This window comes from Astyanax mexicanus, chromosome 8 (genome assembly GCF_023375975.1).
Source record: "Astyanax mexicanus isolate ESR-SI-001 chromosome 8, AstMex3_surface, whole genome shotgun sequence".
NCBI lineage: Eukaryota > Metazoa > Chordata > Actinopteri > Characiformes > Acestrorhamphidae > Astyanax > Astyanax mexicanus.
In genome coordinates, this window is record NC_064415.1 from 34594647 (window position 1) to 34618726 (window position 24080).

Below are 24080 nucleotides of genomic sequence, written 5' to 3' on the forward strand. Positions count from 1 at the left end.
AAGAACTCCTCTTTGTGTTTGTTCTGCAGGTATATTCACTGTTCCCACCAACGGACGGTACCTGCTGAGCGTTGTCATAACAGCCCAAAAGGGAGAACGTCTGGAAGCAGTCCTCTCAGTGGCCAATCGCAGCATCCAGAAGCTCGACACATCAGGGGGTGTGGCCTCAGCTGAGTGTCTCTGTGGAGGCTCAGCCTCAGCTAACCTGGTTCTTGATCTTAAGCAGGGTCAGAAAGTGGCAGTGGTAATGACGTCTGGAACGCTAGCGATTTCAGCATCCACTGAAGCTCTTTCCACGTTTAGCGGAGTTCTGCTACACCCTCTACCTGCTAAAAGATAACCTTCAGCCGAAGATACACATCAGAGTTCAACAGTTTTCAATGCCATGTCAGAGCTTTAATAGCACTGGGTAGATGGGCTCTTGAGTAACACTTGAATAAGGGGGTCATGTTTTGGAGAGGCTAAATTTTCAGTTGAATGCTGCATACAGGTATACAGCTTTGTGAACTTTTAAAAAGGACATATTATGCAAAACTCACTTTTTGTGTGCTTTTGTATTTTCGCTTGGGTCTAAACTGCCCCTACAAACATTTTAAGCATAGAAAAAAATCCATCCATACTTTTTCTGTGATTCGGTTAAAAGAGTTTGATGTCAGGAATCATAGTGCTGATAGGATCTGTTTAGATGGCTCCTTTATTAGAACATCACAAACCACTAGATCATGTAAAGAAACACCATTTCAGTCAATTTGCTTAAAACCCTCAGACAGTACGGCATCAGCTGCTGGAGTCCTCAGAGAGCACAATTGGCCTTGCTCTCTCTGGGTGGGTAGATGGCGCTCTTTCCCCTCATCAAGGGTGATATCAATCAGCACAAGCCATCTAAACCATGAGCTCATGAATAGGAACCGAGTCTGCATCAGCAGCAGTTTGAAAAGAGCCAGTGGCTGGCTTCACATGTGTCGGGGGAGGCATGTGTTAGTCTTCACTCTCCTGGTGTTGGGGCATTACTAGTGATAGGGGAAGTCCCAGTGAGTGGGTTGGCTAATTGGCCTTGTAAATCGGTAAGAAAATGGGACAAAAAAAAAAGCAGAAATACTCAGCAGACTTCGTCCGACGAAGGGATCTGTGGCAGGTCAGGGTGTGTCTGTGGCAAGTCAGTATATGAGGGAGGTGTTAAGTACTTTTAAGTAATGACTTTTGTGTTTCTATTGCAGTTGAGCATGAACTATTTTGTTCATGTTTTGGCATTTAGCAGACTAACGTTTGGTACAAGCTCAGCATAAAAATTGCGTAGCCAGCAAAGGTTTATTTGCATAAAAGTGACAGAGCCCTTAAATGGCTATTTCTTAAAGAAACTAAAACAGATTTTTTAATGCAAAGAACTTTGTGAACATGTTTTCTATAGCCCATAGACCTATTTTAACTAGTGTAAAAATAGGTATAATATGTCCTCTTTAAAGGTCAGTCATGTGATGCCCCCAGTCACACTCTCTCCCACATTGACACTGTTCTAGAAAGTTCTCCCTACATTTACACTGTTAAATATTGTTCCCGTATTCACACTGTTAAATAATAATCTCCTTTATTATTACTGTTTTTGAATGCCTCCATACATGTATTACCTATTCATACCATACACGCAGTTCTACAATATTCTGTCCTACATGATTTTCTACTCTTCTTCACAGTTGGTGGCTTATTTGCCTTGTTCTTGAATGTTCTCTCCACACAGCCCTCAAGAACATTTAAACTATTCTAAAAAGATACACTTTTTTGAAAAGAAAAAAAAAAACATCCTGAATGTAAACACTCAATCATATTTCATTTTATAAATACAGTTTACTGTGTGTGTGTGCCTGTGCGAATGTGTGAATGCTAATAGTTTTTTTTTTATACTGTGTAACACTAGATTTTTTTTGTTACTTAAATCAACAGCCAAACTACAGAAAATCTACTGTATATCACAAACAATATGAATGTTCAGATGTCTTATTTAATATAAAGCATTATTGGAAATGTTCATGTTACATGTATGTAATGTTTGCAATGCGATAAGCAAACCATAACCATTTTTTGAAACTCTGTCAAAAGGGGTTATTAAAACATTTATAACAGAAGTCATGTTTCTTTCAAATCAACCTTCAGAACAGTCAAGCACTGTAAAATCAGAACTGCCTGATTGCTTACTAAACAGCACAACTGCTATCAGCTTTGCTACAGCATGAGCAGCTCTACAGCCTCAGTCCTTGTACAGTACATTTTACTCTAAACGTACATTATAAAGTGCAATTATTACTCTAAATAACAACAGCCACAGAACACAGTAGGCAACATATCTATCATTACGGGCCCTATCTTACACCCTGCACAAGGCTTGACACTGATTGCTATCTTACACCACGAAAACAGACTGTTTTCTGCGCCCTTTAGATAGCAACAAAGCTTGTGTAAATATCTACGCTGATGGGCATTTTGGTCTTGAAAAAAGGTGTGCTCAGGTAAATATCTCGCTATTGCTATCCAACTAACTAAATACAACCTAGGCATTTGTCAACTGTCAGGCGTTCTTTGCTATCTTGGCAGTGAATTGTCAACACAGATGCATGCCCAAGGTGTGAACAGCCAAGCCTACATCAACACAAAATATAGGTCATTTTAATATTACTTAGGTTTCCTCTGCTGAGGATTGTTGGACACATCAAGGTAGCTGCACCATTCAAATAGCAATCTACCAAAGTGAGAGCACACCTGGCTCTTAAAAGAAATGGCAAGAGACATGCTGATTGGTTTATTGCACCAAATATACCAATTAAGATAATTCGTACATGCCTTTTGCACTTTGAGTCATGCAAGGCAAAAGCTAAAGATTGCTAAAATAGGGCCCTAGTTATTAGCTATTAGCTCAGTATTTCTGCACAGAAACATCAGCATATATTATCCATTCTGTATGCAAATACAGCCTCTATCAAGGCACATTCTGACCGAAAAAATGTCTTTAAACAAACATTAAACAACTCCTGACTCATGAACATTTTTTAAACAAGGCTTCAAATGCAGAAGCTGCATCACTGGGGTTTTATATGTACACACAGATTGCATTAAGGCGTTCAAGCTCAACCCTGAGTCTCCATAAACAGTAGCTTTATTCTAAAGAACTAAATACTGAAATTGAAAAATAGTCACCGGTAGGTTTAAGTGCTTTCTAATAACAAGCAATACCAGCTCAATCTCAGCTAAGGTCAGTTCCAGCCTGACCAGCCACTCAGAGTAACAGGATCTCCTCCAGGCAGACCTGAGCTATTGGCTGCCTCCAGTAGCAGAAGGAACTGAATTCTGGGAGAACGAACGCAGCACATTGCTTCTTGTCAGCCAAAGGGAAAACATGATCGACCAGCTCACTGAGACGGCTATACCTGCAATACATACATAAAAAAAATGTCATAAATCTGACAGTGTTTGGAATAATGTGTAATACTGGAAAATTAAATCAATTAACATTTCTCATAAGCCCTACTCTGACAGAATTAGTTTAGGTCATTTAGTATAAGATTTGTATAAGAATCAATCTTTAGTCACGTGGAAGTTATATGCATAAAATCATTTAGAAACATTGGAAATAATAACATTTCTCCACCTCACCAGGTAAATATGGCATCCGAATAATGCCTTTTTCACGATCCACCATTTTTAAGCTGATGAGGAACGTGCACTATACCTACCATGTTTGTGTGTCCTGCACTTAATGTACAAGATACATTAATTTCTCAGGATGTGCAAAACTAACGCATCCAATTGAAGCAGAATACATGAGGCAACCATAAAACATGAACAAACACCTTGTTAACAGCACGTATATCTCTAACCCTAATACAGAGGTATGACAAGCTTTGGGCATCCCTGATCATTTTTATTATTTTTTTCCTTTATAATCATTGGTTGCTTGATCAGCAATTTCAGTTAAATATGTCATATAGCAGATGAACACAGTGATATTTGAGAAAGAAAATCATGTTAATTATCAGGGGTCCACAAACATTTTCATACCACTGTACCTAATTTTTTCGACACCACTATGGAACTAATATCTGATGTATGTATTCAAGGTCATAATAGAATTTTTTTTTTTAATTAATGTATCTTGTTATATAAAGCACAAAAATACAATAATATTATTTAGAACACAACAGTCTTTTTTCCTGTAATCTTGAATCATGATGGAATGATTTCTGCATGCCTTTAAAACGTCTTTAAAGAAATATTAGTAAAGCTCAGCTTGCTTAAAGAACTCAAGAAGAAAATAACTTAGAAGAAAAATGCATTCTTCATTTTCCAGACTTTGCGCTTCCATGTCACTAAAGATTCAGATACCTTGGACAATATACATAATATAAAGACATTAAACTATGCCATTTATTTTATATGTATGTATGATTTACCTCATTTTTAACTCCCTAATACTGAAAAAAGAAAAAGTTATAGCTATATAAGTGCTGTAATTTCTTTTGCTATTTGTGCTGTTGCTTGTTCATTTACTGAATGTTGGTTCTGGATTCTAAATACCACTAGTGTAGCATCTAGTAAATGTTTGACCTGGTTTTAAACTTACGACGTCTTGTTGCCTTTGGTCAGCTCCTGAATGACCTCTCCTTTAGGGTTTACTGTGAATATGCGGCATGTTGGAACGTGCACATGCTTATAGGCAAAGACGTCCTGGAAGCACACACACACACACACACACACACACACTTGAAATTACTTCAGTATCTGTAGTTGTCAGGGTAAATCTAACCTCAAATTTCCAAGACCAATAAAACATTTCTACTTCATATAGAAGACACTGATAAAGATAAGAAATTACTTATTTTTCTTCTACTACACATAAAGCAGTAGGGGCACTTTTTTTTATTATTATTACAAAGTTACATTATGTCAAAATCAAGTTGGTCAGCATTAGCCAATCAAAATGTTTATATTCAAAGAACAATACATATGAAATGGCCATTTAATAGCTCTATAATAGCTTTACTTTGGTTATACTCATTTACAAATTTGACAGCTGTGGGTTTTAAATGCCCCAGTGAGGCCTAATTATCTTAACAGTACAGTAGTGAGTTAAGTTATCTCAGCTGCAGTGCATTACTACAGCAGCAAAGCAAGAAATCTGCTTGTGTAATTAACTTCTTTTTCAGTTATGCACATGGATTCTACATACATTTTTCAGCCTGTGGTTAGATTATTAAATAATCCAAGGTGCGCATTATAAAGGCTCACATTGCTGCGGTTCCCGAAGGCAGCATAGAAGGGCTGAGAGTTTGGAGGGAAGAGATTCTTGATGTCTGTTAAGCACTCAATCTTAAACTTCTCCGGCTTCTTCTCAATTACCTCCCTGTGAAACAGAGACAGAGGTTTTTTAAAGTTTATGAAGCTGCGCTAAATGCAGCCTCTATCTTTTACCTTCTGTTTAACCCTCTGAACCCTAAGCTTATTATCCAATAGATAATCTTAAGACAAGTCTTTGTAGTTGTAGGAGGTTAAACTACACTGTGTGTATGCGCATACCTGTGGAAAGCTGAAAACAGGCTGCTGGGGGAGAGCATGAGTGGTCCTCTGGGTAAAATGGTTCCTCTATCATTGACCCAGTGTAAGTATCCTCGAGTCATTCCAGCCATGCCAATTGCTCTTGCTGAGCAGTACAAAAACTTGTAGCCATTCCTGTGATAATAACAGTAATTACTGTGCACAGATAGTGAGACTTACTAATTTGGTGCATCTAATGATTTACAACAGTCTTGTTAGTCATGTCAGATGTTGTATCTTACTCGTGAATAGTGTGGTAGAGTTTAGCAATGCCTCGATGTGTCCAGTCTTTTCCAAGCTGTGGAAGAAACTGTCCCAAAACATCAGACCTAAAAAAGAGAGAGAAAGAATCGGATGTTCCAGACATTAACATGATTTTAGTACTTAACCTATTATAAAGTGTTCATATTGTCCAAAATTATATAACCAAGTATAATCAATAATTTGAAACAATAGAAAACCTGTTTAATGTATGTCTATTCCTACAATAATTCTCTAGTACTCTGCACTTTCATATTTTTCAAACAAAGTTTGAAAGTTAAACAAAATGTGTTTAAAATGACAAACAATGTTGTAGGTAAAACTAATGTACACAGTTTGTATTCCAAAAATATAAAATATTGCATTTTTTCTCATACATTATGTACTATTTAATAGTAATACCTGCTATAATAACACCTATAATATATTTTGGTATCTATCTTTTAACTTTCACATTTTAACTGTTTTTTATCGCTTTCACCCACAACCCTTTGTCATACTTCTTGGACATGTTTCTTCTACTGACACCATGAGCTGCATTACCCAGAATTCTACTCCTTCTCACACCATAGTCACATGCTCCACTTCACCTGAATTCTAATCGCCTGCAGCTGTGACTAGTTACTGATTCCCTTCACCTGTGTCTGATTGCCTGTGTATGTGTATTTAAGGACTGTTTGTTTGTGGGGTATTGACAAAACATTTGTTAAAGAATACTAAGCATTTATCTTTGTTTGACTTTTTTGTATTTTGACCATTTTGTTTTTTGGATTTACTCTTTTTGATGTGCCCTTTTGCTGTGATTGTTGGATTTTCTGCTTGTTTTTATTTTGCCTGATTTTTGACTTTATCTCTGCCTTGTCCTCATGTGCTTGTTTTTTTGCTGTTTTGGACCTGGCTTGGCTTTTAAACTACCCCTTTGGATTGCCCTTTTAATATTAAACCTGTTAGCAGTTTTTTTTGTTTGTGTTTTATATCTTCTGGTTTGTCCGAACAATGTTACCACCTTATACCTCCAAAAAGACAAAGCCATAACAAATGCTGTCTGATCAACAATATTTTCTTATGATCATGGATCACAGATACGTGTGTTGCAGAATAACTAAAATGTTGGCTTACTTGGTGATGGTGCCATCAATGTCCGAGATGACAATCTTGTCGTTCCAGTGCCACAGATAGATGGTTCCCTCACAGCGGCATGTGCCCTGGTACTGTGTAGTAATGCTGAACACAACATCATTGGGCCCTTCCTTCAGCCCCAGACTGGCCTTTGACACAAATATAAACATGCATATAAACAAAATCTATTTATTTAACAACTGTCTCTTTTAACTGACTACTTTAAAAGTCTACTCTACACTGTATAGTCAGTGTTCCTTACAATCTGATCTGAAGACAGTCGTAAAGACTTCTTATAGGAGTGTGTATGAGCTTGTCCTTCCTTTTGCGTGCACTCTGCAAGAGCTGCTGTGTTCAGCTCTTTAGAATCTTCATCAGTGGAAGAGTCTGCTGCCACCTGCCTGAGAAGAAAGAAAGGTTTAAATGAAACATGACTGTCTCTAGTGAACAGTAGTGGCCTGTTACAAAATGTATTTGTATATTGATCAAATAATACATCTGCCAAACATTTTTTGAGGTATAACTCAAATATAACTGTCACACTAAAACATTAGGAGTTCTAAAATGGCATTTTAACAGGAGAGGAAAAAACTTTCATTTTGAATTGAAATTAATTTAAAAAGTTTGTATTGCAAGTTTGTGGAGCATTTGTATTGATCTATTAATCATGAAATTTGTCCTAAAAAGAAAAAGTGAAAAAGCTGAAAAAAGCAGATTGGCACAGATGATTCTAGCCAGATACCGCTAGTCAAGGTCATTAGCACTCACTGAACTGTCAACTGTGGATGGTAATGCCATTGATTATGTAACCCTGGTACACATGTGACAGTTTAATTCGAAGACTGTTAAATGCCCTACTACAGAAATAAGTTTCCTCCACCTGGCACCCACAACCAGGCCTTGCTCAAACTCTGAAAATGTACCTTACCTCACTGTGAGAACACTGGCCAGTATTTAACCTCATTCACAAGATAACACTTCACAATATATTGTCACGCTTTTGTCCTGTCCTATGTCCTGTCTGGTCTGTCTCTGTACTTTATGTGTCTGCTTGTTTTCCTTACCATATGCTCTGTAGCACATGGCTCTGTTTTGTTTCTGTCTTGTCTTCCTAGCCCAGCCCTTTGCCACCTGTGTATCATTTGTAACGCAGCCATGTCGTTACTCTCCCCAGGTGTTTCTTGTCTGTCTCTGCGTATATAGCCTCTTTGCTTCAGTCTTCCTTTGTCTCGTCTGGTGCATGTTAAACCCAGATTGTTCTTTCAGTTAATTTCGGATCTCTTGTCAGTTAGCTGTAGTCCATTCAGTTTGTTTTTTGTCAATGTTCAGTTCAGGATTTGTTTTGAGTTTATTCCATTAAAATTACTTGCATCTACATCCACCCTCTCGTCCTTTAACAACTGTGACACTCATGTGTGGACATTTCCAGAGTTAACACTTCTGAATCAGATTACATACTTTTTAGGCTATTTTCCACATTTTTAAACATTAAAGACAATACAAACTATGACATAACACATATTGCATGCTGAACAAAGCCTTTTGTATTTTGTTTATTTGCAGTAACCACTCTTACCCCTAAACAGCAGCTTCATGATGTGCCACTTGGGATGCTTTTTCAGCATGACTGTAGAATCTTCAAATATGCTAAATATACTACATGTGTTTAGCACTTGTTAGTTGCCTAAAACACTTGGTGGAAAATATATTTTAAAAAATTATATATTCATCTAAGAAGTGTCAAAGAAGAATCTAATTTAGAATAGGAAAATTATAGTTTGTTAAGTGTGTTCAAAAATAGTGTAATGCCTACATAAATAATGGTGTGAATTGTTCCATTATGTAGTACGGAGTATCTAGACCTGCACAATACTTACCGTTGAACAGGATTATCATGGTAGTGGGATGGTCCACTATTGATCAAATCCTGAATATCTTCTTTAGTTTCTGACTGCTGGAGACAAAGCAGTGACATTTTTAAAAACAAACCATGCAAACAGAGAAGCCCCACCCTCTGTGTAGTGACTAATACAGCGTGTCTGTATGTGAAGGAAACGTAGATGTGTGAATACCTGCTGTACGCTGCTCTTCCTCCAGAACCACCACCGGTTGGTCTTCTTTGGCATTTTATCTTTCACCCAAGCATCCTCAGCTGCCTGCATCACATACATAAACACAATATAATAAACACAATTAATGGATGCATGATCAATAGTCACACATCACAGGACAGGCTGCTCTTCTAATTTCCCATGACCAAATAACTATATTACCATGGCATGTTAACACAGACAAAATATGAAGTGTTATTGTCAAGGTTGACCCAGGCAGAGAGACGTGGAGGCGGACGTAAACACAGGTAGGGCGAATTTATTAAATAAATATAAACAAATAAACAAAGAACAGCGAAACAAACCAAAACAAATAGGGAGGCTACTAAACCAGAAACTAAACAGAGCTAAGAACATAAACAGGGAATAACTAAAGACTAAACACTAAGCAGGTGAATAGGGAACACGGAAACAAACAAGAGATACTAAAGATAAACAAACGGGGAGACTATAAAACTAGGCGGGATAAACTAAAACAGGGCAAGGGACTAAACTAGGGAAAACACAGGGAACTAGAAAATAACAGAATAAACAGGAAGATAAATATATACTACAAACAAAGAACAAGGGACTCGGGCTAAGACTATGAAAACACTGAGAACAGAGAAACGCAGAGGGACAGACAACGGGGGACAGTGCAAAGACCGACAGAGGACAAGTAACAGAGGAAGTCTATATAACTAAACAGGAAACACACTGGGAGTGGAAACACCTGGGGAAGGGGTGGAGCTACAAATGAGACATGAGGTAATGGAAAATCACAGGCAGAACACAGGGGCACGGGTCACGTGGGACAACACAGGCACGAGGACAGACAGGAAACAGGGCCAGGCGTGACAGTTATTATTCTTATAATATCATAAATAAATATCTATGCAGTGATGGTCAGACCTTGGGAAGATTTTTCTGAAAGGCTTGCATGCTGAGAATTAGAGGTGCAGCCAGGGTCCAGTTGTAATATCTGTAAAATAAAAGAGGGGTAAGTAGACTTTGAGAAAAATGGTTAAACCAGAAGTATGACATTTTTTATATTATATTTACTGACCTGTTGTCTATTCTCACAACAAGGTTAGGGTTGTCAATGATGGCAGGGTTGTCTGCAAACTGCTGATACGTCACAATGTGTTCCAAAAACTTCTCTGTAAAATAACAGACAGACAAATTGTGTGACAGCCACATGTTACATACAGTATCAGTCAAACATTTGCACACACCCTTTTTATTCAATGTTTTTTCTTTATTTTGTATCATTTGCCACATTGTAGATTAATATTAAAGTCTACAAAGGAACACTAATAAAATGATTTATTAATCAAAAACATTTGGACACACATCTTCTCATTTAATGTTATTTCTTTATTTTTTATAATTTGCTACATTCTAGATTAATACTAAAGACATAACATCCATAAAGAAACATATAAAATAAAATTGTGTAGTAAACAAACAAAAAAAACACAATCGTCCAATCTAGACCCAGTTCAGATGGTCTGGGTGAGTTGGGCACCCAGTGCATAGCACCTCTAAAAACTTCTTGGCATATTCTATATATAACACAATATTTAATTTATATCACTTATATTTTTACAATTTATTCTGATTTTTAAAAATTTACAAAATGAGAAAAAAAAATAGACCAAAATCAGACCAAAATGATCAAATACAATTTTTACTCAATGGCTCACAAATTGCTTTGAACTAAATCATAGACATCCCTTTGAGTGCTCTCTATGTTTATGAAGTGTTTTGCATGTCAGTCAACATGAATGAGTGATGTAAGTGATGATTTTGCATATGTGCTTACCCTTGTTAACATGGGCGTTGTCTCCGAGGCCTCCACACAGTGACAGTGAGACAGCTGGCAGGTCCACAGGAGAATCAGACAGACATTCTGTACCACTGTCTGCAGCAGCACTTCCCACAGACTGAGGAGACTGAGAACCAGAACACACACACACTTCCTCACACTGTCCCACAGTCTCACTACACACACACACACACACACATATTGAATTTATATATTTTTTTCTATTATTATTATCCAGTTTTTAGATAATATTTGTAGAACTGTCAGATTATGTCCTTGAAAAGCTGGCGTGGAGATATTAGTGATACCTTTTGGGGAAATATCGAGCAGCAACATGTGGCTCTAAAGCTGTGAGATCATCCAGGTAAATATCTTCTGGGCCCTGATGCTGACTCCTCTTCCTCACACCTTCATCATACACAAACACAGTCTAGTATTAACACAAACATACATTGCTAAAAATAAAGCTTTTTTCTTCTTTGAGTGATGCTATCAAGGTTCTTTATCATTTAAAATAATTTTACACTCATTCATTAATTAGTTTCTATTACAAACAATGTTCTTTATGCAACCAAAAGAGTTTTTTCTGATTGCAACTGTATATCTAAACAGAAAAAAAACTGTTTAATGAACTAGTGCTCCCACCACACACATAGGGTTGTGCCATGAAATGATTCATCCTTATTACAAATTCAGGTTATCAGAACAATTTACAACATTTCAGCTGCTTGCAGTAAATCAATCAAGCAAAAATAATTTAAATAGCTTAACACAACTAATATAACAAGGGTTTCTCAAAGTTCAACACAAAAATTACACTTTCAGTAAACACCGCAGTCTGAGAATTATTCAACACCTTCATGAAAAGAGTCTTTAGTACTAAGAAAAACATTCTTTTCTGTTATGCCCTCATGCATTTGTGATGCACAGCCAGACGCCAAGTTCTGGCAGAATCCCGGAGGAATCTTAGCCTATTCCTTATGAGCAGTGACCCCCGGTTCACTAATATTTATTGGTTTGCAAATCCCAAACATCTTCTTCAAATCTCACCAAAGATTTTTAGTGGGGTTCAAGCTAGGCAACCATATCAGCCACTCCAGAATCTTCCAGGATTTCTTCTGAATCCAATGCACTTGATGCTTGGGATAGTTGTCCAGTTGGCATGCCCAAGCTTTAGATTCATTACAGAATGCATGAAATATTCTCCTAAGATCCATAAATCATTTTGCCCTCCACATTTTGGATTTTCATTGAATTCATAGAAATCAGTTAATTTGTTAGATCTGCTAAGTTATAAGTAATAATGGAAAGTTTGAACATTTTGCTAAAAACGTAATTTATGATTTTTTTTGTTTTATTTCAAAATTTTCCCATTTTCTCCCAATTTACATGGCCAATTACCCAACCCAATTAGGACTCCCCCTATCACTAGTGATGCCCCAACACACCAGGAGGGTGAAGACTAACACATGCTTCCTCCGATACATGTGAAGTCAGCCAACGCTTCTTTTCGAGCTGCTGCTGATGCAAGGATTCAAGGATTCAAGGAGATTTTATTGTCATTCGCATCACATGTGGTACATGAGGTGGAACGAAATTGTGATCTCACGATCCAGTTTTACACCCAAAGAGCTGTTATTAATAGATATATAGATAAAAAAAGAATACAATAAAAGAAATAGAATATACAAAATAGATAGATAAATATCCCAAGAATAAAAAAAATAAATAGAGAGTAGAAGGTTCAGCAACATGAAGTCCAGAGTGCAAGTGTGCTATAGCAGCATGATAATGTGAATTAGAGCAGTGGAGATAAAGTGTCTCAGTGCAAGTAAAGTGACCATGTTGGTAAACAGTAAACAGTAATTTGTCCTTGGTGTCAGTGCAGTGTGTTGTTAAGTGGAGTTTAAGAGTCTTACAGCTTCCGGAATGAAGCTGTTTCTGAGTCTTGTTGTTTTGCACTTAATGCTCCGCAGCCTGAGGGGAGTGGGACAAAAAGTGCGTGTGCTGGGTGGGTGGGATCCTTCCTGATGCAGGTGGCCCTTTTCCTGCACCTGGAGGATTTCAAAGCACTTTGTGAAAGACTGGTTCAGACCCACATCAAAGCCACCATCAACATCACTGTGGATCCACACCAGTATGCATACAGGAAGAAGCGATCCACAGAGGATGCCATTTCCTCCGTGGTCCACACTGCAGCATTACCGAGTAGCATCACAGCGCGCTTGGAGGAAAGCGCAGCGGCTACGGTACATCAGCTCACAGACGCCCTGTGCTGCGGGCATCACCCTAGGAGTGATGAGGGGAGAGAGCGGAGGGAGCAGGGCCAGCTTGATGGCAAAGCTGCATGAGTGGGGGTTCGTACATATGACCTCTCACTCATAGTGGCGGGGCCCTTACAACTGTAGTTTTATTGAAAACTAAAGAAGTTATATTCACACATCAAATATATATTTAAGAAGGATTAATATTATCAAGTCAAAAATACAAATCACAGTCTATAAAATATTTGTTTGTGTTTAAGTATTGTTTACCTCTTCTCTTGAAAGACGTGTCTGGTTTGGAGGACTGGCACTCAGGGCAGATGTCACTGACGTCTCCCAGAAGACGAGCAGCAGCATGGGGCACACACACAGGCAGCCTGCCCCTCCCAACAGGACCCGGAGAATCAGGGCTGGATGACTTTGAATTTGAGCTGGACTTTGAGCTATAAGATTCAGTTTCTGACAACTGTGGTTCTGTTGGCTGTGTATGAGGTGCTAACCTGGATGTGTAATATTCTGAAATGCTTTGGTGCTTATTAGGGAATATATGGGGGTCAGAGCCTTTGACATTCACGTGAGCTTCTGATCTGTGTGAGGCTGGATGAGGCTGTGTTTGATGTTCTGGTTTGACAGTGTGAGGCTGAAGCTGTGGTACAGGCGTTCGAGGTTGAGGTTTGACAATGACTGGTTGAACAATGACATCTGTCCCTGCTGCCACGGTCTCGGTGTTGTTGATGACCCGGAAGTGAGTACTCTCCGACGGTTTAATGCTGACAGTCTTCAAAGGCTCCGGCCAATCTCTACAGCTGAACTGAAAAGTGCATTAAAGGAAAAAGAGATAAAGTCATTGAATAAGTGTTGTTCACTGTATTAAAGTAATACTTTGTCAACAAATTAAATTTGTCATAGTAATGCCAAATGTGTCCCCTTATTCTAAATGTAGTCAGTCAACCAAGACATGAATGGTAATGTACTTAATTATTCTGCTGAAATTTTTAGCTCTTGTTTTCATTTAAGTTCCATTAACCTGGTTTGGTTGACCAGCGCTATCAAGCTGGTTGACCAGCATGGCTGAAATCAAATGGAAAGATATATAATGTTGGTCAAGAGCTGGTTTCCAGGAGAGAATATGCTTATTCTTTTGTCCTTAATTTATTTATTTTTTAGCAGGGTCATTACACATTTGACTCAAACCCTGTTTAGTTGTTAAATAATCTTAAATAGTTTGCAAAACATCAATCTGGGTAGGTATAGATACAGATTATTATCACAATATTTTTAAATATATCTTAGTATCAGATTATGTTTTTAAGATTACATTAAGAAATTTAAACCCTTTCTGCCAATTTTATTTTAACTTGTTGGCTACTGTATATTTTTTAACTCCAGGGCAAAACTAAAAAACTGATCTCTGGGCACCAAATACAGTTTTTTTTTTTAGAAAAGTAGTAGAATTTTTGGTTTCTGGGCACTGGCCATTTAACCCTTTATTCGCTTTGATTATAATTACAATTGGTAAAGGTTGAACAACTGGGAAAGTTAGAAACCACAAGTGATTCCAAGGAATTTAGGAAGTAAAGCACCATTTACATATTGCCTCTCAGATCCCCCACCTTTCCGTGTGCTTGTTTAAAGAATTCTATTTTATTCTTACTTGTTACATCCACTTGCAATGTAAAACACTAGCATCAGTTCCACTGGCAGGAAAACAGCCCCAGAACAAACCCCACCACCTAGATACAGTATCTGGGACTGACTGTCTCGACTATACTAATCCAAACATAGCTTTAGTCACTGTGATCAAACAAATCAATCTTTGTTTAATATAGCCATTAACTGTTTCTCTAAAAGTATCTTTTTTATATTTTAGATATGTGCAGTACACTTATTTTGCACCATTTTAACCAACCAAAACTGTATCAGTTCAAGGAATGCTTTCATGTAACATTTCCTTTCATATATAAAAGCTCTCATTTTCATTAATTATATTATTACTTTGTACAGGATGTGTCCGGGTTGGAAGTCAACATTTATAATTCAGTACAGCACAGTCAGCATGGTGCAGAGTTACACCCAATGAGCTCATGTCTAATTGGTGTCACACAAAGACACAGACAATTATTTCTAAAGGAAAATATGTGTAACTACAGTATTTGACTCTTTGCTAAAATGTAAAATGACATTAAACATTGATTTATTTAAAAAAAGAGTTCAGCACAAGACATGACATCTATAATCTACTTTGACATTAACTGAGGTCAACCCTATAGTGGATTAAGTTCACTGAGCTCATACCTTGGTGGCCTCTGGCAGTTCTCCCCATGACCACTGCATATGGGAGTGATTCCGCATGACACTTTCTGAAAACCTCACTGCCAGTTCTGAGTCACTTTTAGGAGAGCTGGGTTCTGGCACATTCCTACTGAAAAAACACACCAAGAACATTATTGTATGAGTGCGTATCAATGTAAGTGCGTGACTTGAATTCGACTAGCAGTTTTGACTACCAGTTTATCATACCAGTACGCTATGCACTTTAAACATGCTGCTTAATAGCTCTAACTGTATAAAACACATTCAGGTTTAGTAAGTGTTTATGCATACTTTTCTGTGGACCAGTCTCCATCTGAGAGTGGATAACTATCTAAGTGGCGGTGTGGAAGATTCTGTCTGAGCTCAGCTGTGGAAAATGAAGGCGATGCCCTGCAAACATTAAAAAAACAACAACATAATTTTAGCATAAAATTCACATTAGGACTTTTAGGAGATTTTATGTTAAGAAAACAATAAACAAAGGACTAACTATACAGTAAATTTAAATCATTATAAAATATCTCCTTTACTTGCAAATCATCGCTATCCAATGAAAAACACTTATCTCCAAAACTTTAAAGGAGAGGGAAAAAACGTATCAATTAAAATATCAATTGAAGTCAATGTAAAAAGAGTTTATTCCAGGTCTTTTCAGTTTCTATTGGTCCGTTCATCAAGAAATTTTGGCACAGTGTAAGGGATAGTTTGTTCAAATTATGTAGTAAACTAAAAATCAACAAAAATGGAGATAAGTGTTTTTCATAGAACAGCAACGAAATATGGTAAGTGGAAAGTCACTTTTCACAAAGATTTAAAAAAAAAAATCCTAAAGCCTAAATCATCTCATATGATACAATCCTTTTTTTAACTGTGACTTCTGTTTAAAGTACATAATTTTAGCCCATAAAAGATGTTAAAATAGCTGTAGCACAGCTGTAGCACAGACATCTATAACTTTATATTTTTGTTCACACAGCAGGTAAAAGTGGTCCAAATCCAATATTTTTCATAATATATGTACAATATACTATATCTGAAGCACTGAAATGTGAGTCATTCTAAAGAACCAGATCAGAATTTATGTAAATTTATATTTAACTTTTATGACTTTTGGGAAAATGGACAACAGCAGTGACGGGGGGTTTCAGCAGCAACTGGGCCATATTAAAAAAAAATTGGATTTCATTAGTACATTGGATTTGGGCCACTTTATGTATTATGTAAATAATGAGTATTATGATTTATTATGAATCATACATGTGATCATTCAAATGTTTGTAAGCACAATCTGAGTTTAAGTGTATAACTCAATTACAGATTTGCTGAAGCTGAGCTTTGCTCTTCTTTCTTCTGTTCAGTAGTTTTGTGTTTCCTCCTCCTCCTTTTTTTCTTCTTCACTACTCCATTCTCTCCATCCTCTGTTACCCTGCTATCCAGGCATGATTCAGACACACGTGAGTCACGACCCCAGAACACTGGCTCTTCAGTTGGGATTGGTGAGGTGACCAGATGAGCGGGGATCGTTTCCTGTAATTATAAAAACGGGTCCGGATGAGAGCAGTTTTCCACTAAGGCAGGCGAAGACTGCTAGGATGATCGGTGGAGGCCTGGGTTCAATCACTTTTACAGGTTTTACTTATTATTAATATAGATTTATTTAAATGGTCTTAAAAATGGAAAACATTCACTAATAATATCTAAAAACCATTGAGCTATAACATTTACAGAAGTATATTTTTGTGTCACAGATTAATCTAATCTAATTGTGCAAATAAAAGTGATTCTGATTTTAAAACTCTGATCCATGCTCTTACAGACTTCAGTGCCTTTAAATAATTTTACTCTGTGGTCTTGTGTTTCAGTTGCATATATGGTAGAAATTCAGAAAATCCCAAACGTATCTCAATACTCCTTGCTAAATGGAAAATGGAAAAAATAATTTGCCCCAAGCAACAATGGCATAATTAACACAAGAATGTGTAATGTTTTTTTTTCCTTTTCACACAAATTGCTGTGGTGAAGTTAGAAATGTAGATAGTAGTTAAACCAGTAGACTATAGGTCAACTTACATTGGCTTGCTTGGTCTCCTGGACAAAAAAAGCTTCTCCATTGTCCCCCAGCTTCATATGCAGGTCAACCGGTACCCCATTCACCTCAATGTCAATCTGTAGTGTAAAAAACAAATAAAAATGCAGTTTACACCAGTTGCTTAGCAATACATTAGGCAGCAAAGAGAGCTTACTGTAGTTAAATAAGTTAACATGACAAATTTAATGGATTGTGCACTGAGGCAAAACAAACTAAGTTGGCCATGAGGGTACAGGTAATTTAAATGACTTGCAGGACTGGGCTTAGGTTATACCACCAATTACTCAATTTTGCTATAGACTCTATAGACCAAAGAGTAGTAGCCCAGTCTACACTGACACTATAGAGTGTACTATAGTGTGGTGTTTCTTCCGCAACATAAATTATACAGCTCTGGAAAAAAATTAAGAGACCACTTCATTTTTTGCTACTCAGCTATTTAAAGGTATATGTTTGAGAAAAATGAACATTGTTGTTTTACTTGATAAACTACAGATAAAAATTCTCCCAAAGTCCAAATAAAATATTGTCATTTAGAGCATTTATTAGCAGAAAATGAGAAATGGCTGAAATTATAAAAGATGCAGAGCTTTTAGACCACAAATAATGCAAGGAAAACAAGTTCATATTCATTGTTCAGAACAAGTTCAGAAATAGATATTGTGTGGAAAAACCCTCGTTTTTAATCACAGTTTTCTTGCATCTTGGCATGTTCTCCTCCACCAGTCTTACACACTGCTTTTGGATAACTTTATGGCACTCCTGGTGCAAAAACTCAAGCAGCTCAGCTTGGTTTGATGGCTTGTGATCATCCATCTTCCTCTTGATTATATTCCAGAGGTTTTCAATTTGGTAAAATCAATGAAAATCATTATTTTTAAGTGGTCTTTTATTTTTTCCAGAGCTTTAGAGTATGTCAGACTGTATGTCATGTGTTTAATGGAAAACAGTGTCAGAAACCCCAAAATGTATAAAGCTAATTAATTGCTGCGAACTTCCTTTATCTACTCACCACTTTCTCTCGTGAGCGCAAGACACCCAGTTTCCCAAAGCGGACGTGAAAAGGTGAACACTGGAAGGATCCATCAGGTTGCTGCACCACCACCACATCAATGCAGCCAGAGAGAGTGGCCTGATTCAAGCCCTTGTACAGCTCTCTGACGGTCACCAGCACTTGCCCTGCCAACTGGCCAACATAGTTCATACTGCCCACCTGAGACACAGAGACAGGGAGAGGGAATGTGGGAAAGAGTTTATTAAGAGAAGATATACATACAGAACAGAAATCACCTGATGCAAATGCCCTGTCAAAGCATTTGTTAGTGAAATGCCTTCCAACATGACATGACAAAAACACCCACACAAGCTCCTGCCTTGTGACTCACATAATTTCTTTATGTTTATTTTATTTTTTTTTAATATTTCAACAAAGAGGAATTTGAAATGCATTGTTTGCTTGTTTGTTTGATTGTTTGGCAAGCCTCACTTTATGTATTCTAGAAGGTTCACATAACTAACAATTCTTCTACTTTTCAGATGTCACTCCTAAAGGGGATGCCACATTAAGTGCATTCAGATGTTTCAATAAATGAACGAAACCTACCAGTATCTCAACTGTCAGTAAATCCCTTCTCTCTCACACATTTCTGCTAAACTTCTAAATCAACAACAAAAATTACAACCCAATGTACTGTAAGCAAAGCAATAAATCCCAACTTAGCAGTATCAACAGCTCTAATCATCTAAATCTCTAACTGGGCTGCAAACTGCCCACTTTCCAAGAATAAACAAGTTCCAAGTTTTAATGACATTATAGGCCTAATTGTGAGATTCAATGGACTATTGTTTCTGCTCAACAGATCTACATTCAAACTTTTCTGTTTCTCATCTACCGTGGATTAATAACTAACTATTCACTTTCTTAGACAAGACAAGAGCATGTAACAAATAAAACAATAAATAAAAACAATGCATAGTGATTGTTTAAAGTGCAGAATATTGTGTAGCTTGGACCGGATCCATTATCTCCTGTATTAAGTATAAACAAGGGAATAAAAGATGTTTTCATAGTTTTGTAGGCTTAACTATGAAAGTTTAAATGAATAGGGCACTATTGTTTTACTGGAGCACTTTTAAAAAAAAATTAATACAAATAAACATTTCGGGTGACCTCTTTTGGAATGTGAAAAATGATCCAGCTGGCATTTCTAAAATGTCTGGGATTTTTATTCTGTTTTCAAGTCACAATATGTTCTCTGAGTGAAATTTTACACACAAGTATGTTTAAGCCCCGCCCTCTTACAGTATTGGTATAACATGTACCTGCAACTACATCAATTACGGGTCCAAATACTTTTCACTACAGTAGACTTTTCACTACAATACACTTTACTTGTGTATTTATTTATACTGTACATTTATTAAAATGTGGTCAAACTTTTTTTTTATTTCATGTCAAAAGATATTAAATATAAATATAGAGGATTTGGCAAGATAGACTCTTTTTTATAACCAATATATAGTCACCTTTATACGTCACAATACATTTTGTGTGCCATGAGAATATTTTCAAATTAAAATCAGCTTTGATGGAATTTTTATGTTTTGCCATTTTTACACACTTTATTATAGAGTTAATTGGTCTCACTCCATCATACAAACAATTTGAAATCTCTACCTCACAAAGTCCAGGACAATCCGAATAATAACTTGAAATACTAACAAGTGCATTATAGTCTATTTATGCAGCATGCAGCCCTCTCATTTCCACTGTCAATTATGGTACATTTTGAGTTGTGCCTTACCAAGGACCTTTGACCACTCAGTGGAAAATACAGAGAGAGAGAGAGAGAGAGAGAGAGAGAGAGAGAGAGAGAGAGAGAGAGAGAGAGAGAGAGAGAGAGAGAGAGAGAGAAAGAGAACTAAAACCTTTACATAACGTGTAAGCAGTGTGCGAAAACCCCACACTCTTTTATCCCAAACTCTCATTAATGACTTATTAGTGCTGAAGGACAAAGTGCTTCATACTAGCTGTCTCTAAAAACAGAGCAGAGAGGGGTTGCACAACTGTCTTGTATGCCCTCTAGTGGTGCAGATGGCAGTGTCTATGCATTCAATGCTTTTAAAAAACATGCACTGAACTATGACAATACCCCCAAAAGCAGTGGGTCAACTTGTAAACCACTTAAATTTCCAGTAGAAAGTGAAATCTAATGTTTTACTGTGGCTTCCCTGGCTAGCATTTTGTAACAGGTATTATGCTAACTTAATAGTTATTAAAAGATTTAATATGCACATATCCTGGGAGACCATGAATTAATAACTTCTACAAAAACCTTTTTTTTTTGTTGTTTTTTTTAAGCACCTATAAATTACACATAAGCAGCAAAACCTTGTCTGCTATCACCAGGACTTCTACCCTTCTACTCATTCTACCACACATGCTATCCATGAAATGTACTACAACTGGTCTTCACTGCTGACAGACATAAACATTTCAAATACAGATTTGAACAATTCATACTTACTGTCTCTCCTCATACTTCTGTTTAAAACTCTGCATGACTATATGTGTGTACATGCACACCCTTTTCACACATGATGACTACGATACTAAAATAACAAGACGTTCTCACAGATACAGTTACACACAGACACACTCTCAGGGCTTGATGCAGTGACCACATCCTGCCATTTACTTTCTCTTTCTTATGGGATAAACATATCAACCTGCACTGCATAAGAACAGACACCATCACCATCACCATTCACTTTGCCTTTTATTTAACTGTGGACAGTACGAACCCAAGATATTACATTTTTGTCTGGTGAACTTTATTTCAGCTATTAATATACATCTGTTCCTTCATTTCAGGCAAACAACACATTAAAAATAAAAAATGTTGCATATCTCTGAGTCTACAGTGCAAAATACCATTAAATGTTAATAGGAAAAATAGTGAGGGGTTTCAGTGCATAAAGGGCAAGAGTGCAAGCCTGTGATCTCCAATCCTTTAGGCAGCACTATATATCAAGACAAAAATTACCCTCCAGGCTTTTATTCAGTGGTGGCAACACTGGCAGACTAAGAGGAAGAAACCTTAGGAGTAACCCAGACTTTTTGTCAGCAGAGCCAAGGTCTGTCATTGTGTGGGGTTCTGGCAGTTTACTTCTGTGAAGGCAGCATGAATGCAGGAAAGTACAACCTTATGGGATATATACGGAATACATATGTTGCCTCCAAGATGACTGAAAGGGACATCCACACGTTTTTCACAAGACAATGCAAAATTACATGCTGCATACATTACAAAGGCAAGGGGGTTCATGTATTGGACAAGCTTGCCTATAAACCTAAAACTGTCCCCAAAATTTTACGATGACTCTGTACTGTTGCAAACTTTAAGATATGTTAGATGTAAAAATGGGACAAAATAATAGCTGAAATATGTTTTGCTTGCTTGCAAGGGCAATATTACAAAGTGGCAAATTTTATGTTTTTGGAATATGTTGCAGGCCTGTAATGCAGAAATAGATGTAAGCTGCAATGAAATTAAAGCCAAATCAAACGTAAAACATAAAAAGTAGTAATATCCACATCTGGCCCTATTTTAGCAATCTATCTGTGAGCCGTCAATCTCAGACCAAGCAGTGTGTGTTTAACAAGCAAAAGTGTACACGAGTTGAGCGCACGCGGCACACCTGCGTAGCTAAGGTAGGAATGGACGTCTGACGGATGACTGTTGTCGTTTAGATCACCACTAACACAGAAACACTTCAGAAAATTATCTGAACACATCCACTTCCAGACCAACCCGCCCATCGACGTAGATTTAATCCTCAGCTTTTCGCTATTTTAACGGCGCAAGGCGCAAGGCGTGAAAATAGGCTGTTCGCAGGTGTAAGATAGCAGTGAGCATTGCAATGCACCTTGTGCAGCATGTAAGATAGATCCCATTGTCTCAAAAGGCTTGTCACAACCTTGTAACAACCTTACTATTAAATTAAAATTATGGTATTTAAGACTACCATTTTGCTAAATTCCATGATGTTTCATGCAGATAACAAGACCTATACCCAGTCAAGTGTATCTTGCCACCACGAGCTTTTTGGCAACAAACACTCTAAGTGGGTCTGAATGGGGGAGGATCGGTGATGCTGTGGGTCTGTTTCTCCTCCAAAGGAACTGGCAACCTTGTAAGGATACATGGGATCATGAACTCTTTGAAATATCAGAACATTTTGAATCAGAATCTGGTGGCCTTTGCCCAAAAGCTGAAGATGGGTTGTCACTGGGTCTTTCAACAAGATAATGACCTTAAACATGTGGCCAAATCTACTCAAAAATTATTCACAAAGCAAAAAAATCTATAGAACCCAATAGAAAAGCTGTGGGGTGAGCTGAAGAGGAGAGTGCATATGAGAATATCCAGGACTGTGGGCGATTTAGAGAGGTTGTGCAAAGAGGAATGGTGGAAGATCCCTCTTTCTGTATTGTCCCATCTTGTAAAGAGTTAAAAAAGAAGATTAAGTGCTGTCTTGTTGGAAAAGGAGGTTGTAAAACAAAGCACTAACACCAGGGGTGCCAATTAGAAGCCAAACAACACTTCTTAACCAGAGGTGTCAATAATTATGGAGGGTGCTGTATTTCACAGAAGCTCCAGAGAGACAACATTTTGGCACACCAAAAAAAATAGGTAGTCATAACGTGTACTAAACCTTTGCTGGGTAGCTAGAGGGTCTCTACTAAAGTGGGCACAGTGAATATGTATAGAGCAGATATATAAGCAGTCTCTATAACGCTGCATTAACTGTCTGACCAGATGACGTCGAGGATCAGGTGAGTCTAGCTCACACTTTCTCCTGCCCTTGCTGTTCTTGTTGTTGTTGCCACATTAAGCCAGTTGATCCGAATTAACGCCTAAAGCACCTGGCCTCTGCCACCGTATGCTGCTCTGTACTATGAGAACCAGGACACACACACACACACACACACACACCTATAGACACACAGACACACCTATAGACACAGACACCTGCTGTACCCTGTGAACAACAGAAAAGCAACATTCATCACTCAGCTAATCTCTAGTTAGTTAGCTAACTAACCAGCTATCTGAGCTGATTTACAAACTAATTCTAAATAAAGCCGCTTTTAAACACGATTTCACTGTAATAACTCACTCAACAACGACTCACCTGAACTGGTTTTCTCCTCGTCTGAGAGTTTTCTTTTCTCTCATTCGCAAAAAGAGACACTATCTCTCCTCTAAAAAACGACTGTTCATATTTATTTAAGTCTCCATTTTTCTCCCACTCTGTTTTCTAAACTCTCTTCTCTTTTCTATCCTCCTTTCTTCTTTTCTTCTCTCCTCTCCTCCAGTCTTCACCTCTCTCTCTCAGGTTCTCTTCGTCTAAATCAGTAACGGTCGACTCGCGAGCGAGACCTTTAAGTGAATCGATTCACAAGAGAACCGATTCACGTACCGAAAAGTTCAATTCTCTCCGGGCAAACTGTGCTCTTTTTCATTTATTTA

The 24080-nt window shown here is 37.5% G+C and overlaps 2 protein-coding genes across 5 annotated transcripts in view; one reads left to right on the forward strand and one right to left on the reverse strand.

Annotated features, from left to right (window-relative positions):
- emilin2b (elastin microfibril interfacer 2b) overlaps window positions 1–2120 on the forward strand; it is a 36192-nt gene extending 34072 nt beyond the window's left edge. The window contains exon 8 of the mRNA XM_007238909.4: window positions 30–2120. Within this exon, the coding sequence (XP_007238971.3) occupies window positions 30–340 (311 nt within the window). The 3' untranslated portion in view covers window positions 341–2120. The remainder of the gene's footprint in view (window positions 1–29) is intronic.
- Window positions 1956–23988, reverse strand: LOC103044570 (phosphatidate phosphatase LPIN2). Of its 4 annotated transcripts, none has more exons than XM_007238908.4 (20): window positions 23743–23988; window positions 18557–18757; window positions 17526–17621; window positions 16771–16982; window positions 15747–15845; window positions 15438–15561; window positions 13413–13953; window positions 11187–11286; window positions 10876–11054; window positions 10117–10210; window positions 9963–10032; window positions 9033–9116; window positions 8838–8914; window positions 7223–7361; window positions 6961–7109; window positions 5823–5909; window positions 5563–5715; window positions 5275–5389; window positions 4610–4713; window positions 1956–3416 (listed from the first exon to the last, which is right to left on the reverse strand). In XM_007238908.4, the coding sequence occupies exons 2-20, from the start codon at window positions 18746–18748 to the stop codon at window positions 3266–3268; spliced, it is 2766 nt and encodes a 921-aa protein (XP_007238970.2). In that variant the 5' UTR covers window positions 18749–18757; window positions 23743–23988; the 3' UTR covers window positions 1956–3265. The 4 variants fall into 4 exon arrangements, with proteins under 4 accessions (XP_007238970.2, XP_007238969.2, XP_015458390.2 ...); XM_007238907.4 differs by having other exon boundaries at window positions 8838–8911; window positions 15438–15564; XM_015602904.3 differs by having other exon boundaries at window positions 15438–15564.
- Window positions 23989–24080: the final 92 nt, after the last annotated feature.